At 40.2% G+C, this 19,658-nt stretch overlaps 1 protein-coding gene across 1 annotated transcript; it reads right to left on the bottom strand.

Annotated features, from left to right (window-relative positions):
• Positions 1–1,265: 1,265 nt before the first annotated feature.
• On the bottom strand, positions 1,266–12,353 carry LOC111982001 (mitochondrial outer membrane protein SLC25A46). The gene is made up of 8 exons (XM_024013508.2): positions 11,860–12,353; positions 9,158–9,200; positions 4,756–4,813; positions 4,407–4,484; positions 4,165–4,265; positions 2,847–2,903; positions 2,530–2,587; positions 1,266–2,147 (listed from the first exon to the last, which is right to left on the bottom strand). Exons 1-8 carry the CDS (start codon positions 12,107–12,109, stop codon positions 1,572–1,574), a joined length of 1,221 nt encoding a protein of 406 aa, XP_023869276.1. The 5' UTR covers positions 12,110–12,353; the 3' UTR covers positions 1,266–1,571.
• Between the last annotated feature and the right edge of the window lie 7,305 nt (positions 12,354–19,658).

The raw sequence follows: 19,658 nt of genomic DNA, 5'->3' as shown, positions 1-19,658 counted from the left end.
ATTTGACTAACTGACTTGTTGGAAAGGTGCCACGTTGGAAGTCACTGAGCTCTTCAGTAAGGCCATTCTACTGTCAATGTTTGTCTATGGAGATTGCATGGCAGTGTGCTCGATTGTATATACCTGTCAGTAATGGGTGTGGCTGAAATAGCCGAATCCACTAATTTGAAGGTGTGTCCACATCCACTATACAAAAGTATCTCAATGCAAACCGAGCGAACGAAACAGCACCCCTCTGTCTCTGTATGTGTAGGCCATCTGTCTGATGCTCTCTAGTCCAAAAGAGTATGACATTGTTGCCGCCCTTAACATCGAATGCCGCCCTTAACATCGAATGCCGCCCTTAACATCGAATGCCGCCCTTAACATCGAATGCGCCCTTAACATCGAATGCCGCCCTTAACATCGAATGCCGCCCTTACCATCGATGCCGCCCTTAACATCGAATGCCGCCCTTAACATCGAATGCCGCCCTTAACATCGAATGCGCCCTTAACATCGAATGCGCCTTAACATCGAATGCCGCCTTAACATCGAATGCGCCTTAACATCGAATGCGCCCTTAAACATCGAATGCGCCCTTAACATCGAATGCGCCCTTAAATCGAAAATGCCGACCCTTAACATCGAATGCGCCCTTAAATCGAAATGCGAATGTAGCATTTCGCTACACTCGCATTAACATCTGCTAACCATGTGTATGTGACAAATACAATTTGATTTGAAGGGAAGCCAACAAGCATTTGGCCTCCCTTGATAAAAGAAAAGTATAAAATAATAGCCAATCAGCGTTGAGCTAAACTGAGCGAGCTCAACTGTGAATGGTGCTCTCCGGTTGTGATGAAAAAAAGGTGTGGTTGAATTTATTCTGCCACTCTGTCTTCTTCTTGTCTCGGCCTTTAGGCTTATATATCACTGTCGCAAGGCATATGAACTAACAGGTTATATAGCAACACATAGGTTGTAATATGGATTTTTTTCTGGCTTGTCCAGTGATTTTACCCACACACCGCTACCTACATTATCACTCGTAAAGCAAATAATAATTGAAAGACATACATTTCTGGATAAATTGGCACAGCCCATCCTCTGCTAGTGCTAACACAAACACAAAAGCAACAAATTGTCACATTCATACAATGTAGAAATGAGATATTTTCAGATGAGATACACTAGAAAAAACGTGTGATTTGCAGAGAAGACTACTGACTGATAATTCACATAAACGATGCCAGGATGAGTTAGTTTGACAGATGCAAGTTAAGTGTATTTCCTTCTATGACCATTGGGGATATTTATTGATTCCATGCGTCATAGTACATATTATTATTCAGTGCTTTGTGACACAGTGGAAGTGCTGAAAATTAGGGACACCATTCTCGGCAAAACACTCGAAATGTGCTTCTGTACAGAAAAAATAATCAAGCCATCTTTTGGTATTTTAGTTTTTCGAAAATGACAACATTTTCCAGAATGAGCACAACCCAGACTGGCATGAAAAAAAAACAGGGTTTCAAAGGGGCAACCACCAAGTCAAACTAACATTTAGGAATATTTTGCATTGTTTTTCTTTAAGCGTTTTGCAGCAAGGTGGAATAGATCACCTTGGTGATCTGCAGCACGGCGGCGTGTAGAGAGTACTGCACCACGATGGAGCCGAAGCCTTTGTAAAATCCCAGGGCTCCCTCCTCTCGTCGGATCACATTTACACAGTCCCGGATGCCTTCATACTGTGTGTTGATGGGCAGGACCTCAAAGCCCAGGTCTGTGTTGTCGATGATGGTGCGCGTGCCCTGGATGTGGAGCCTGTGCATCACCGTCTCCAGCGGATAGAGGAGGACATCGGCACACAGACTGGCCACAAAACTGGCCATGAGTTCTGGGAAGTAGGCATCCAGCATGGTCTGGACCGTCTCCGAGCCATCCACGGGCTGCTTGGCCGGACTCTTCCGGCGCAGGAGGAAGAGAACCAGCCTCTGCACGGTGGAGCTCACCACATAGTGGAGGACCCCGTGGAGCACGGTGGGGAGCATGAGACCCCACAGGGGCAGCAGGCGCTTGCTGTTGGGGACGCCCATTCCCATGACCCGGCCCACACCCTCCTTCACACAGTCCAGGATGCCAGGGTTGTCCCGGATGATCTCACTCTGGGGACACACAAAAAGGGACACTATGAGTGTGGCGCATATTTCATGGTTAATACAGAATGATCTGAAATTATCTCTGCATGTGTGTTTGGATTGAAAAGACCAGCTCTGTGAAGGAATGGATACATTTACTGATTCTTTGATACTGTTAAAGGTTGAGTTTCGTAAAAACATGAAGTCATATTTATCTTTATTAGACAATGGACGAACGATGATCTTCACACTCAAGATGATCTTTATGTTGTTGGGAAATTCACCCAAAGTCAGTTAGAAAGTGAAGGGGATTTATAGAAGATGAACAAGATAAGGACAGCCAAAATACAACAGACCACAAAGGGATCATCATCCATATACAGTAAGTATGAAGTGTGGACYCACTCACCTGCACAGTTTCAATGAGGCTTGCTGAGTAAAATGGCATGGCAACCACACAGGTCAAACTGTAAAAAGGAGAGATACACAATGACTGGTCATAAGATCAAAGAATTCTAATGAAATAAAGATATCAGCACCATCTGATAACAGCATCTACTAAATGTAAAGTCCCTTCTCTATTACCCTGCACTTTTTTATACATATGAATATGCACTCAATAGTTATGCAATTAAATTATCACTTACCATACTGATACTTGTAAGTCACTACTTTTTAAAGTATAAAAACCATTCATTATTTAGGAAAGAAAATAAATGTTATTACCCTTTCAGAACCAAATGCCCAATAACTTGCTTGGGGTTCCATTTGTGGGAGAGTTCTCTGAGAACAAACAAACAAGCATAGTCAGTCCTCTATCCAAGGTACCAGGTAAGTAACAGTGTTCATTTATTTCATATGTTCAAACAAGGTGATTTAACATGATTCTGATTTTTAAGAATTAAAAATGGCTGGTTTAAACTAGTTATTGTCTTGTTTGAACACTTATTGTTGAAGTATACTCTATAGTTTTTATACTCTATAGAAGTATACTCATGCCGTTTTTCCCCCATTCATTTAAAGCTGTTAGTGGTCTTTGATTTTGCTACTGGAACGTTGTGATCATCTCATTGGAACCCTTGGGAGGTGATAGATATGGCCTCTCTGAGTATAATCACCCATCTCCAGCATGTTCTGATAGATATGGCCTCTCTAAGTATAATCACCCATCTCCAGCATGTTCTGATAGATATGGCCTCTCTGAGTATAATCACCCACCTCCAGCATGTTCTGAGATATGGCCTCTCTGAGTATAATCCCACTCCAGCATGTTCTGGTAGATATGGCCTCTCTAAGTATAATCACCCATCTCCAGCATGTTCTGATAGATATGGCCTCTCTGAGTATAATCACCCCCTCCAGCATGTTTCTGATAGATATGGCCTCTCTAAGTATAATCACCCATCCCAGCATGTTCTGATAGATATGGCCCTCTGAGTATAATCACCCACCTCCAGCATGTTCTGGTAGATATGGCCTCTCTGGTAAATAACCCACCTCCAGCATGTTCTGATAGATATGGCCTCTCTGAGTATAATCACCCACTCCACGCATGTTCTGATAGATATGGCCTCTCTAAGTATAATCACCCACCTCCAGCATGTTCTGGTAGATATGGCCTCTCTGAGTATAATTGCCCACCTCCAGCATGTTCTGATAGATATGGCCTCTCTGAGTACAATCACCCACCTCCCAGCATGTTCTGATAGATATGGCCTCTCTAAGTATAATCACCCCAACCCTCCAGCATGTTCTGATAGATATGGCCTCTCTGAGTACAATCACCCACCTCCATCATGTCCTGGTGGTGGCTAGAGGCCACATTGTGAGTGTAAGTTTGACACCTAACGCCATTCAAAAGGATGACTCGCTATTGATGTTGTGCTCGATTTTTATCAACAGCAATACATTTTATTTTTGTTTGTCAAAGTCTTGTCAGATATGGTGGGCGATCAGGCGATGACTAAAGGCAATGACTAATATAGGCAATATTCCCATTGGCTAGTTTTCTTGTCTCAAATATCCTCCAACAGTAAACGCATACCGTGGTAGTGGAGTGCATTCACTTATGATGCCTTCTGTTCCCAATGTGACTCCCTGTACCACAAAGGTGCTGCCCATTCCTTTCCATAAGGCCTTAGGACCCTGCAAGCAGACAATTCACAACAATATACCGGCATTAAAACATGTTAGCCCAAAATTCACATTTTCAACATTTTTTGTTGTGATATTTGTTAGGCCTATTTGTGAATGTTGGGTTTTGGGTTTGTGAAAAGCATTTATTACCTGACTCTTGGTGACATTATACATCACACTGACAGCAGTCAATGGGGACAGATGGTAGCACCTGGCGTGATAATTGACCTGGAAGCCACAAACAAACAGAACTAGGAATTATTTATTTATTATTACTACTTACTTCAACTTAGTTCATTAAATACTTACTTCAAGCACACTGGAAGTAAAACCTTAAGTAGCATTATAATGGGCAACTGTGATACACCCATGAAGATTTATTTACTGTATTGTAGAAAGATTTAAGTCAACAGAGTACACCAAAGCCTAAGGATGGTACACATACAGACTCTGAACATGTGAATTGTGGCATATACTGCATGGCTGACCGTAGGCTTACCTGGCACTGACGACGAAACACAATGCAAGGGTGAGCCAGGACATTTTCAGTAAAGAGACTGGAAGAAGAAGACATGGTGTGAACACAGTGCCTTCAGAAAGTATTCACACCCTTTGTATTTTTCTACATTTTGTTGTGTTACCACCTGATTTTAAAATTGACTAAATTGAGATTCAGCAGACATTGAATATCCCTTTGAACATGGTGAATTTATTAAATACACTTTGGATGGTGTATCAAAACAACCCGTCACTACAAAGATACAGGCGTATCTAACTCAGTTGCCAGAGAGGAAGGAAACCGCTCAGGGATTTCACCATGAGGACAATGGTGACTTTAAAACAGTCACAGAGTTTAATGGCTATGACAGGAACAAATTGAGGATAGATCAACAACATTGTAGCTACTCCACAATATAACTATTTGACATAAGTATTCACACCTGACACAATATTTTGTAGAAGCACAGCACGTTCTGCAGCTTTTATAGCTGTGAGTCTTTCAGGGTAAGTCTCTTAAGAGCTTTCCACACCTGGATTGTGCAACATTTTCCCATTATTCTTTTCAAAATTCTTCAAGCTCTGTTAAATTGGTTGTTGATCATTGCTAGACAAAAACATTTTCAGGTCTTGCATAGATTTGCAAGTAGATTTAAGTCAAAACTGTAACTCGGCCTCTGGAATATTCACTGTCTTCTTGGTAACAATTCCAGTGTWGATTTGGCCTTGTGTTTCAGGTTATTGTCCTGCTGAAAGGTGAATTCATCTCCCAGTGTCTGGTGGAAAGCAGATTGAACCAGGTTTTCCTCTAAGAATTTGCCTGTGCTTAGCTCCAATCTGTTTATTTTTTTAAACTGAAAAACTCCCTAGTCCTTAACGATTACAAGCATACCCATAACATGATGCAGCCAACAGTATGCTTGAAAATATAGAGAATGGTACTCAGTAATGTGTTGTATTGGATTTGCCTCAATCATAACACTTTGTTTTCAGCACAAAAAGTGAATTCCTTTTTGTAGTATTACTGTAGTGCCTTGTGCAAACATGCATGTTTTGAAATATTTTTGTTCTGTACAGGTTCTCTTCTTTTCACTCTGTAAACGTGATATTTCTGTATTTGATTTTGAATAAATTAAAAACATGTTTTTACTTCGTCATTATGGCATAATGTGTGTAGATGGATTAAATCCGATTGTTTTCACATCCATTTTGAATTCAGGCTGTAACAAAACAAATTGTGGAATAAGTTGAGGGTTATGAATACTTTCTGAAGGCACTGTACATTTGTATTTATTATGGATCCCCATTAGCTACTGCCAAAGCAGCATCTACTCTTCCTGGGGTCCAGCAAAATTAAGGCAGTTTATACAATTTTAAAAACATTACAATACATTCACAGATTTCACAACACACTGTGTGCCCTCAGGCCCCTACTCCACCACTACCACATATCTACAGTACTAAATCCATGTGTATGTATAGTGTGTATGTTATCGTGCGTGTGTGTGTGTGCGTGTGCGTGTGTGTGTGTGTGTGTGTGTGTGTATGCATGTGTCTGTGCCTATGTTTGTGTTGCTTCACAGTCCCCGCTGTTCCATAAGGTGTTTTTTTAATCTGTTTTTTAAAATAGAATTTTACTGCTTGCGTCAGTTACTTGATGTGGAATGGAGTTCCATGTAGTCATGGCTCTATGTAGTACTGTGTGCCTCCCATAGTCTGTTCTGGACTTGGGGACTGTGAAGAGACCTCTTGTGGCATGTCTTGTGGGGTATGCATGGGTGTCCGAGCTGTGTGCCAGTAGTTTAGACAGACAGCTCGGTGCATTCAACATGTCAATACCTCTCATAAATACAAGTAGTGATGAAGTCAATCTCTCCTTTCACTTTCAGCCATGAGAGATTGAGATGCATATGATTAATATTAGCTCGCTGTGTAGATCCAAGGGCCAGCCTTGTTCTGAGCCAATTGCAATTTTCCTAAGTCCTTTTTTGTGGCACCTGACCACACGACTGAACAGTAGTCAAGGTGCGACAAAACTATGGCCTGTAGGACCTGCCTTGTTGCTAGTGTTGTTAAGAAGGCAGAGCATCGCTTTATTATAGACAGACTTCTCCCCATCTTAGCTACTAGTGCATCAATATGTTTTCACCATGACAGTTTACAATCTAGGGTTACTCCAAGCAGTTTAGTCATCTCAACTTGCTCAACTTTCACATTATTTATTACAAGATTTAGTTGAGGTTTAGGGTTAAGTGAGTGTTTTGTTCCAAATACAATGCTTTTAGTTTTAGAAATATTTAGGGCTAACTTATTCCTTGCCACCCACTTTGAAACTAACTGCAGCTCTTTGTTGAGTGTTGCAGTCATTTCAGTCGCTGTAGTAGCTGACATGTATAGCGTTGAGTCATCCGCATACAAAGACAATCTGGCTTTACTCAAAGTCAGTGGCATGTCATTAGTAAAAAATTTAAAAAGCAAGGGGCCTAAACAGCTACCCTGGGGAATTCCTGATTCTAACTGGATTATATTTGAGAGGCTTCCATTAAAGAACAGCCTCTGTGTTCTGTTAGACAAGTAACTCTTTATCCACAATATGGCAGGGGGTGTAAAGCCATAACACATAAGTTTTTCCAGCAGCAGACTACGATCGATAATGTCAAAAGCAGCACTGACAGCCCCCACAAGACAGCCCCCACAATCATTTTATCATCAATTTCTCTCAGRCAACCATGCACTGTACATACGGTGCATTCGGAAAGTATTAAGACCCCTTGACTTGTTCCACATTTTGTTACATCACAGCCTTATTCGAAAATTGATTAAATAAGAAAAAACTCATCAATCTACACACAATATCCCATAATGACAAAGCGAAAACAGGTTTATAGATTATTTAGAAAAATTATGATAAATAAAAACAGAAATAGCTTATTGACACAAGTATTCAGACCCTTTGTTATTAGACTCAAAATTGAGCTCAGGTGCATCCTGTTTCCATTGATCATCTTTGAGATGTTTGTACAACCTGATTGGAGTCTACCTGTGGTAAATTCAATTGATTGGACATGATTTGAAAAGGCACACACCTGTCAGAGCAAAAACCAAGCCATGAGGTCAAAATAATTGTCCGTAGAGCTCCGAGACAGGATTGTGTCGAGGCACAGATCTGGCGAAGGGTACCACAAAATGTCTGCTGCATTGAAGGTCCCAAGGACAAAGTGGCCTCAATAATTCTTAAATGGAATAAGTTTGGCACCACCAAGACTCTTCCTAGAGCTGGCCGCCTGGCCAAACTGAGAAATTGGGGGAGAAGGGCCTTGGTCAGGGAGCTCCAGAGTTCCTCTGAGGAGATGGGACAACCTTCCAGAAGCACAACCATCTGTGCAGCACTCCACCAATCAGGCCTTTATGGTAGAGTGGCCAGACGGAAACCACTTCTCAGTAAAAGGCACAGGACATCCCGCTTGGAGTTTGCCAAAAGGCAACTAAAGGACTCTCAGACCATGAGAAACAAGATTCTCTGGCCTGAATTCCAAGCGTCACATCTGAAGGAAACCTGGCACCATCGCTACGGTGAAGCATGGTGGTGGCAGCCTCATGCTGTGGGGATGTTTTTCAGCAGCAGGGAATGGGATCGAGGGAAAGATGAATGGAGCAAAGTAGAGAGATCCTTGATGAAAACATGCTCCAGAGTGCTCAGGACCTCAGACTGGGGTGAAGGTTCACCTTCCAACAGGACAACGACCCTAAGCACACAGCCAAGACAACGCAGAAGTGGCTTCGGGACAAGCATCCTAATGTCCTTGAGTGGCCCAGCCAGAGCCCGGACTTGAACCCAATCGAACATCTCTGGAGAGACCTGAAAATATCTGTGCAGCGACACACCACATCCAACCTGGCAGAGCTTGAGAGGATCTGCAGAGAAGAATGCGAGAAACTCCCCAAATACAGGTGTGCCAAGCTTGTAGCGTCATACACAAGAAGAATTGAGGCTGTAATCGCTGCCAAAGGTGCTTCAACAAAGTGCTGAGTAAAGGGTCTGAATACTTATGCAAATGTGATATTTCAGTTTTTTTTTWATGTATAAATTAGCAAATATTTCTACATTTGCTTTGTCATTATGGGGTATTGTGTGTAGATTGATGAGGGGGATTTAAGAGAATCAATTTTAGAATAAGCCTGTAACGTAACAAAATGTGGAAAAAGTCAAGGGGTCTGAATACTTTCCGAATGCACTGTATTGGCTTACTGCTTTCCTTTTCCCAAACACTTTGACTGTATATATGTTTAATGACGGAAATTTTTGTTTAATTTAAATGTTTACTTTCCTTTAGAAGTCAAGATGGATCATAGTTATCTCTTTACTACTGAACTACCACTGAATTACTGAAACATCGAATTACCTTGCAAGCCCGATACCAAATCCAGCAAATCTGTTCAACTGCTCTGAAAGAGAAAGAACATATACATGTGAATGAATATCTAACAGCAACATTTAATGGAAAACCTTATTTATTGTTATACATAAATAAGTCATAGTCGTGCAAGTCACTCAATATTTTGAGCATCATAGGCTAAGTAGCTAGAAATAGACTCTTCGAATTGTGCTTATTATTAACAAACAAACAGAGCATCAAGTATCCTGCAAGGGTCACAGCCTCACTGGGGGAAGCACACATATTAGTCGGAGGTGTAAAGTCACCAAAGCACGCAAACCCCCCTCAAATGTTATTAGTCGTGTACACAGATTTGCAGGTGCAGCGAAATGCTTGTGTTTCTAGTTCCAACAGTGCAGTAATACTTAGCAATAAAAAAAAAAACAATACACACAAAATTATCAGAAATATCAGAACGAGCAATGTTAGAGACTGGAATATATAAATATACACATACTACTGTTCAAAAGTTTGGGTTCACTTAGAAATGTCCTTCTTTTTGAAAGAAAAGCAAWTTTTTTGTCCAATAAAATAACATCAAATTGATCATAAATAGAGTGTAGACATTGTTAATGTTGTAAATGACTATTGTAGCTGGAAACGGCAGATTTRTTATGTAATATCTCCATAGGCCCATTATCAGCAACCATCACTCCTGTGTTCCAATGGCACGTTGTGTTAGCTAATCCAAGTTTATKATTTTAAAAGGCTAACTGATTATTAGAAAACCGTTCTGCAATTATATTAGCACAGCTGAAAACTGTTGTTCTGATTAAAGAAGCAATAGAACTGGCCTTCTTTAGACTAGTTGAGTATCTGGAGCATCAGCATTTGTGGTTCGATTACAGGCTCAAAATGGCCAGAAACAAAGACCTTTCTTCTTTAACTCGTCAGGGTTCGATTACAGGCTCAACATGGCCAGAAACAAAGGCCTTTCTTCTGAAACTCGTCAATCTATTCTTCTTCTGAGAAATGAAGYCTATTCCATGCGAGAAATTGACAAGAAACTGAAGATCTGGTACAACGCTGTGTACTACTCCCTTCACAGAACACAGCAAACTGGCTCTAACCAGAATAGAAAGAGGAGTGGGAGGCCCCGGTGCACAACTGAGCAAGAGGACAAGTACATTAGAGTGTCTAGTTTGAGAAACAGAAGCCTCACAAGTCCTCAACCGGCAGCTTCATTAAATAGTACCTGCAAAACAACAGTCTCAACGTCAACAGTCAAAAAAAAAAAAAAAAAGATTAAGATAGGCAAAAGAACACAGACATTGGAAAGAGGAACTCTGCCTAGAAGGCCAGCATTCCGGAGTTGCCTCTTCACTGTTGACGTTGACCCAATCCACTGCAGACTTGTTGATGTGGATGGGGGAGTGCTCTCTCTGCTGTCTCCTGTAGTCCACAATCAACTCTTTTATTTTGTTGAGGGACAGGTTATTTTCCTCCTCCCTTTAGGCTGTCTCATCGTTGTTGGTAATCCATCCATGTCTTCATCACTGGAAGAGCATCTTGTGTCTCAACCGATGGTGGGCACAACAGAAAAACTTCATGATGTTAAATAGGGTCTAAGCTACAAGATATCTGAACATGAAAATGTTTTTAGTTTACCCGTTGTTAGATAATTGATGTTAACGGTTTAAGGTTTTTGACAAAACTGTTTGTAAGCTTTTAAATGACATCAAACTCAACTGTTTATATTTTCCATTGAAGAAGACATGGATGTCTCATGGTATGGTATGCAAAATGGGTCAATTTTGAGCACGTTTATCTCCTTAATGTTTTGGCATTCATGTCCAAAAAGTCACTTTCTGACCACTTCTTCCACAGGCAAACTTCAATGGAAAGTTTTGAATCAAAAAAGGAATGCTGTCGAAAATGGATTTAATTCAAATGGATTTACCCTGTAGTGTGATTGACATCAATCAATGTTCACAAATGTACCTTAAAAGCACAAATAACCAGGAAAGCTACTTTATAATATACAGTATTACTCAACCGCCTACTAGAGAAATGTGCCTACTGTAGGTCTACACTACACTCCCTCTCTCTCTGTAGGGTATTGTCTGAACCCATAAATGGTGGTCAGTCTGTTCAAATGCCATGTTTCTGTTTATGTGTTATTTCATCATTGATGCTTTGAAAGGCAGTCATGTCAATATTTTATTTWTACTTCTTGTAGGTAATTCTGGACTTGTTTGGATATGAGTTGGTTGGATTCTATCAGCGCAATAGTACATGCAATCAAGAACAGTGCCTCATAAAACAGTTTAAAGACAGAGATCTAGGCTAGGCCTACAGTAGTTTGTGCTCTCTTCAGTGTTTTTGTACTTTAATGTCATTGAATACCTATCCTGCACAGGAATCATTTATATGAATGGTAACTGATTGTAAACGTGGATTTCAGGGCGAAGTTAAAGAAAGTTAAACGTATTTTTGTGGTACCAAGACACGTAACGTTACGCTAAAGTTTAAGTATGTCGCATAAGTTACTGTCAGTAATGTAAAGTCCAAATTGTTGACACTAACTCTACTATTCTCAGGCCTAGCTAGCTAGCTAGTTGAAAGTTGAGTGATTTCACATTCAAACACTCACGACACAGTGCCGATTTCGTGTCGTCGTCATTGTTGTGAATGAAAATGGTCAGCGTTMCTGAAATGATGTCCCCTACCGGATGGAGGAGCCGTGGGCAGTGTATCTTCAGCACCAGGTGCCCCAGGGGGCGCCTCAAATTGGGGCGTGCGTTCCCCAAAATGTAAATTTCGGCTACCTGGAATATCTGGCGGTGTTGTTACCCAATTCTGCAGGTCCACACTAGAGGAATTATTAAATGACCTTCCACTGTAGCCCCCACTGTAAGCAGGATCCTCAATACCTCTGTAACCTAAACCATCAAAATTGTCCGGTCGCCGAGAAGTCATCCTGCACGAGAGCTAAATAGGAGTGACAGCTCCTTTGATATCACGACTAGTCAAATAAAAATGTGTAACTATACCACTTTTTAAATCTACGAGAAACACATTGAAAATTAAAATTAACCACAGTATAACACCAATTTAGACCGCTAGCAAGCTAGCCACCCTAAATTACTTCGTTAGATACGCTAGCTAACGAGCAAAATAACAACACGAATGAACTGTCAGCCGATCATATCAGCGGCTCGTCAGAAACACTAAAAAGGTACATCCTGGTCATGGAATTTTGAAGTTTGTCAAAATAAAAGTTCCCCACGTAATAGTACAACCGTGTCAATAACCTGTATTTATTCATGATATATGAAATATAATTAGCTAAACATTAACAATGTATCTTATTTATTCATATTTAAGTGACATTTGCATTAAATGTCGGTTTTAAAACATGTTCCAAGGTCAAATGAATGGCCACAATGCGAATCACTGTATATGGGATACATATTGGCTTATACAGCAAAAACGATTCTGGGTGCCACAGTAAAGGTGTTGTAGGGAATACTCAGTAGGGTCTGTAGAATGTATATATGGTGTCATTTCATGGGGCTCTCAATAATACAGAGTATTTCATATACAGTGATTCATATTGTGGCCAATGGAATGGATGGAGTAAAAGGCCAGCAACACTCTGCATTATTCAAAGCCCCATGAAATGACACCACATATAGATTCTACAAACCCTACTGAGTATTCCCAACAACACTTTTACATCGGCACATAGAAACGTTTTTTCTATATAAGACAATATCTAATTTATAGGTCTACAGTGCAATCTTTACATTTTATTTAACTAGGCAAGTCAGTTAAGAACAAATTCTTATTTACAATGACGGCCTACCCCGGACAATGCTAGGCCAGTTGTGTGGTTCCCTATGGGACTCACATTCACAGCCAGATGTGATTCAGCCTGGAATTGAACCAGGGACTGTAGTGATGCCTCTTGCACTGAGTTACAGTGCCTTAGAATGCTGCACCACTCAGGAGCCCTGCATTGGGACCAATGGAATGGGTGGAGTAGAAAGGGCTACTGGGTAGACCACAGTCATCCAAGAAATAACACCATAWATAGATTCCAGTGCAAGATCAGTAGGGTCTGTAGAATATTATTTTCTTTACATTCATTTACTTAAGCTCCAGCCATTTCTCAATGTGCTCCACCTTATAATATAATGTATCTTATATAAAGTAGTAATTATCTTTAGTTTAGATATTTCCCCGATGTAGTTATAATTTTGTAACATTATTTTAACATTATGCCCTATGCAAAGCTGCAAAAAAAAATTTTTTGTATCATACACATGGCGTTTTACCTGTATTTTGAAGGCACAATCAGATAACCGGAAGTCTTAATGCTGCTCCCGGGACACTAACGCTGCTGCCGTGACGCTAATGCCGATCAACTGGAAGTTGTTTCCTTGTCTTCCGCATCCAAACTGCATTGTGGGACATGTTGTTTCCTGATGTACTTATATGACCTAGCCGCTGTGCGTCCATGAAAACAGCAAACAAACGAGACTGGTGTGCAAGAGATGAGGGTGAACAATCCATAGATGTTAAATGGAGGCGAGGGAAACAGGTGTCTATACAATTATGAAAGCTGCCAATGTGATAATTTTATATTTACAAAGCTGTGCAAGATGCCTATAATTAAAGTTCCAGTTGTCCATATTGTGGGTATAATTTCACACCCACACAAAGAGGATTTGCAAAAAAAGATCAAGAAATAACCATCTCAATCCATTCAAATGCTACCTGGTAAGGACTGAGTTCGCTGCACTGTCCCTTCTTTTTAATCTAGTACATTCAAGTAAAGTATAGCCTGTATGTGTGTAGAGATCTGGACCTTCATGGTACAGGTGGTAGTGCACTTGCCCAATAACGTCAGGGTTGCTGGTTCAAGATCTGTCTGTCTGTTTCTCATCGATTGCTAGACTATTGGATCAATGGTGTGCAACGTTGCAAATAAGATAGACTCAGGGAACTCAAGTTAGGCTATTGACGCATTAAAATATGCTCTCCCGCTGAGCACAGTCATCCATTCAATGTCTTTTCTACGTGGTTTGATGTAATTTCGTTGAAAAACATGGAAACAGTGTTGATTCAACCAGTGTGTGCCCAGTGGGCTGTAAGAAGGCTATGCAATCTATTGATGCTATGAAGCTTTTCATTTAGTAAAACCCTTAAATGTGTTTTTTGTTTTATGTTTAGCTGTTTGTTTGTGATGTTTTGTGTTACATTTTGAAGACGGATTTTTGTATCGCATTTTAATTATTCTCCTTTAAAATGTATGTAATTTTAATATAAATACTGTATATACACTCAGCATTAAAATAAACATCCTCTCACTGTCAACTGCGTTTATTCTCAGCAAATTTAACATGTGTAAATATTTGTATGAACATAACAAGATTCAACAACAGACATAAACTGAACAAGTTCCACAGACATGTGACTAACAAAAATGGAACAATGTGTCCCAGAACAAAGGGGGAGGTCAAAATCAAAAGTAACAGTCAGTATCTGGTGTGGCCACCAGCTGCATTAAGTACTGCAGTGCATCTCCTCCTCAGACTGCACCAGATTTGCCAGTTCTTGCTGTGAGATGTTACCCCACCCTTCCACCAAGGCACCTGCAAGTTCCCGGACATTTCTGGGGGGAATGGCCCTAGCCCTCACCCTCCGATCCAACAGGTCCCAGACGTGCTCAATGGGATTGAGATCCGGGCACTTCGCTGGCCATGGCAGAACACTGACATTCCTGTCTTGCAGGAAATCACACACAGAACGAGCAGTATGGCTGGTGGCATTGTCATGTTTGAGGGTCATGTCAGGATGAGCCTGCAGGAAGGGTACCACATGATGGAGGAGGATGTCTTTCCTGTAACTCACAGCATTGAGATTGCCTGCAATGACAACAAGCTCAGTCCGATGATGCTGTGACACACCGCCCCAGACCATGACGGACCCTCCACCTCCAAATTGATCCCGCTCCAGAGTACAGGCCTCGGTATAACGTTCATTCCTTCGATAAATGAGACAAAACTGTGACTTGTCCGTGATGAGCACTTTTTGCCAGTCCTGTCTGGTCCAGCGACGGGGGGTTTGTGCCCATAGGCGACATTGTTGTCGGTGATGTTTGGTGAGGTCCTGCCTTACAACAGGCCTACAAGCCCTCAGTCCTAAGTTTTCAGAACTGTGACCTTAATTGCCTACCGTCTGTAAGCTGTTAGTGTCTTAACGACCGTTCCACAGGTGCATGTTCATTAATTGTTTATTGTTCATTGAACAAGCATGGGGAACAGTGTTTAAACCCTTTACAATGAAGATCTGTGAAATTATTTGGATTTTTACAAATTATCTTTGAAWGACTGGGTCCTGAAAAAGGGACGTTTCTTTTTTTGCTGAGTTTATGTGCTGGCTAGCAGAGTAGAACACCTGTTAAGGCAAGGTGCTGGCTAGCAGAGTAGAACACCTGTTTAGAAGAGGTGCTGGCTAGCAGAGTAGAACACTTTAAAAAGAAAAGGAGAGCTGCACACTAGAAGCTCAGATGCAATAATTGAATAACCTAATAACCAACGTTTCGACAGACAAGGTGTCTTCATCAGGGTATAATGACAAACACTACGGGTCACAAGTTTAAATAGTGTCAAAGGACACGCACAGGTGTCTGTAATCATGGTGGGGTGTGGCTTGATATCATTGGTTAATTTACAGATATAAACAGAACATATAAAATAGACCATATTAAAAACATAAATGGATAAATCAAATCACATTTTATTGGTCATATACACATGGTTAGCAGATGTTAATGCGAGTGTAGCGAAATGCTTGTGCTTCTAGTTCCGACAGTGCAGTAATATCTAACAATTCCACAACAACTACCTTATACACACAATGTAAAGGGATGGAATAAGAATATGTACATGTAAATATATGGATGAGCGATGGCCGAGCGGCAAAGGCAAGATGCAATAGATGGTATAAATTACAGTATATACATATGATATGAGTAATGTAAGATATCTAAACATTATTAAAGTATCATTATTAAAGTGACTAGTGATCCATTTATTAAAGTGGCCAATGATTGAGTCTGTATGTAGGCAGTAGCCTCTATGTGTTAGTGATGGCTGTTTAACAGTCTGATAGCCTTGAGATAGAAGCTGTTTTTCAGTCTCTCGGTCCCAGCTTTGATGCACCTGTACTGACCTCGCCTTCTGGATGGTATCAGGGTGAACAGGCAGTGGCTCGGGTAGTTGTTGTCCTTGATGATCTTCTTGGCCTTCCTTTGACATCGGGTCCTGTAGCTGTCCTGGAGTGCACGTAGTTTGCCCCCAGTGATGCGTTGTGCAGACCGCACTACCCTCTAAGATAAATAACTGCCTTAGTGGAGCACGTGATAACGCCTTTGATTGGGATCTGTTTCCCTGTTTGGGGGTGTTTGAAGGATCTACATTTATAAGTGCCATTGCATTGAGCACAGCTATTACACAAGTAGTTTCCATCCAGAAGAGGCGCAAATAGAAGGTAAATCATAGGTTCCCAATTAATTTCTGAGATTTCTGCCCCACGAGAATACGACAAAGGGAGTGTCCGAAAACACATTACCTATACTGTCATCAGAATTAGAATGTGCCTATGTTTGTGAATGATTCCCTTAATTTGTTCAGAGCACTTTGAAAATCGGYTAGTAAGAACGCAAGAATGCTTCTATTTGCGAGACTGTCCTTGAAAGAGATGTCTCGATTTGTTTTGGATTTTCTCAATGGCAGTATTAATTTGACCAATTTTGTACCCCCTCTCCTTGATTTTTCTTTGCGTCTCAGCCATATTTCTGTTGAAACCTGATTGTTTTTTGCAAATTATTTTGATTCGACAGAATTAGCTGTAGGGCAAACTGTTTTTCAAGGGAAGTGGGTGACAACTATCAGCCCTCAACAAACTGTTACGATCAGTAGGTTTCCTGTAAAGATCATTGTGTAGAACATTATCCTCACACAAAATCAGGGTTTAGGGTCATAAAATAGTATGTGGATGAAGGGAGGGTGTGTGGTTGGTGGGTTGAATAAAGAGAAAAATAAATGTATAATTATTGTGCAATTTATATCTATATGTAACATGATTGGTTATGTTTCCACTTGCCACTGCAGAGATATGTATTCAATGTTTCTGTATTCCTTTTGGCTGGTTGAATTTACATATCAAGGTGTTATGCCATTGGTTGCACTTGCAGATAGGGGGAGATCGTGAATGTAAATTCTTCTCAGTTTGATATTGACGGTAGGTCACGTTCTTAAACACTTGTTGTGGAAATACAACTCAGGGACACTCGAAGTCAATCTTAAATTAATAATTGTTTATTATCAGCTTGCTAGAGAGGTTCCAACAAACTTGATGCACCATAGTGAACATATGTCAGGAGCTCTATCGGGGCAGTCCTGTTAGTTCCCTTATATACAGACAAGTTATACTTGCASTTATATAGCTTGTTCATTCATAATTAATTCATCATTAACGTTTGCTTCATTCATGCGACCGACCAATACTGGGTCATGCATGTGACAGACCAATACCTCACGAGGCTTCTTCTCTCTAAGCTGTGACCTTGAAACTGAGATATCCTTTCTCTAAACAAGGTTCTGGGCATACTGCCAAATCGCAGATACTGATTGTGGATTCGTTCAATCAGTCACTTGCATGAACACAGAAATTGGTTTATAGAAAAGCACAAAGAGAACACAGAAATTAGTTAATAGAAAAGCACGAACATAAACATTTCCATCACACACTATATTCTATTTTCATATTTACAATGTGGACAAGTTCACTATGTACATGTCCCTGATGTACAGTACCAGTAAAACGTTTGGACACACCTACTCATTCAAGGGTTTTTCATTATTTTTACTATTTTCTACATTTTAGAATAATAGTGAAGACATCAAAACAAAGAAACAACACATATGGAATCATGTAGTAACCAAAAAAGTGCAAAACAAATCAAAATATATTTTATATTTGAGATTCTTCAAAGTAGCCACCCTTTGCCTTGATGACAGCTTTGCACACTCTTGGCATTCTCTCAACCAGCTTCATGAGGTAGTCACCTGGATGGAATGCATTTCAATTAACAGGTGTGCCTTGTTAAAAGTTATTTGTGGAATTTCTTTCCTTCTTAATGCGTTTGAGCCAATCAGTTGCGTTTTGACAAGGTAGTGGTGGTAAACAGAGATAGCCCTATTTGGTAAAAGACCAAGTCCATATTATGGTAAGAACAGCTCAATGAGCAAAGAGAAACAACAGTTCATCATTACTTTAACCTTTCACGAGCCTCTACCCCCGGATCCGGGGCACCCCACACCCCCACACACTAATTAGCATCCTAGCATAGCTTCAAAAGTAGATAGTAGCATCTAAATATCATTAAATCACAAGTCCAAGACACCAGATGAAGATACAGATCTTGTGAATAAAGCCACCATTTCAGATTTTTAAATGTTTACAGGGAAGACAAATATGTAAATCTATTAGCTAAACAGTTAGCAAAATACACCACTATTCTAACTCATCAGTTTCTTCTCCTTCAGGTGCTATCACCAATTCGGCTCAACTAAGATATTGATATCCACTAACCAAGAAAAAACCTCTTCAGATGACAGTCTGATAACATATTCATGGTATAGGATAGTTTTGTTAGAAAAAAGTGCATATTTCAGGTAGAAATCACAGTTTCATTGCACCCACCATCACAAATCGACTAGAATTACTAGATAGAGCAACGTGTATGACCAATTTACTCATCATAAAACATTTCATAAAAAATGACAAAGCATAGCAATGGAAGACCAGTTCTTGTGATTTCGACCATATTTCAGATTTTCTAAGCGTTTTTCAGCGAAAACACAATAATCGATAAGTTAGCATACCACATGAACAAACGTTACCAGAGCACGATTCCAGCCAAAGAGCGCTATAAACGTAATCACCGCCAAAATATATTAATTTTTTCACTAACCTTCTCAGAATTCTTCGATGACACTCCTGTAACATCATTTTACAATATCATAACATTTTGTTCGAAAAGGTGCATATTTAGCCATACAAACCGTGGTTACACAATAAAATACTAGAAATCAAGCCTCAATATGTCTGACGTCATCTATCAGAGTGATCTGTTTAATTGAAAGCTAATCATTACTTGACTAAAAAATACAGGGTTGACAGCAATCAAGAAAGACAAATTAGTTCTTAATGCAACCGCGGATTTACATTTTAAAATTATCCTTACTTTTCAATACAGGGTTGGCCAAGTGAAGCTATACAAACAAATGGCGAATTATGCGTTTAAAATATTTCGACAGAAACACGGTTTATCATATTAAATATTGCTTACTTTGAGCTGTTCTTCCATCATATTCTTGGGCAATGTATCCTTTCTATGTTATAAACGTCTTTTGGTCGATAGATGTCTCTGTCCTTCGAAATGTCCACCACA

Source organism: Salvelinus sp. IW2-2015, linkage group LG20, assembly GCF_002910315.2.
Source record: "Salvelinus sp. IW2-2015 linkage group LG20, ASM291031v2, whole genome shotgun sequence".
NCBI classification, from domain to species: Eukaryota; Metazoa; Chordata; class Actinopteri; order Salmoniformes; family Salmonidae; genus Salvelinus; species Salvelinus sp. IW2-2015.
This window is presented reverse-complemented; position numbering and strand designations above follow the sequence as displayed.

Excerpts from the sequence above, each read along its gene's own strand:
- LOC111982001 (XM_024013508.2), bottom strand. The coding sequence starts at position 12,109 with ATGACTTCTCGGCGACCGGACAATTTTGATGGTTTAGGTTACAGAGGT. Across the intron at positions 4,485-4,755 it reads TGTTTCGTCGTCAGTGCCAG|GTCAATTATCACGCCAGGTG; the intron begins GTAAGCCTACGG and ends TGTGGCTTCCAG. Across the intron at positions 4,266-4,406 it reads ATAATGTCACCAAGAGTCAG|GGTCCTAAGGCCTTATGGAA; the intron begins GTAATAAATGCT and ends GTCTGCTTGCAG.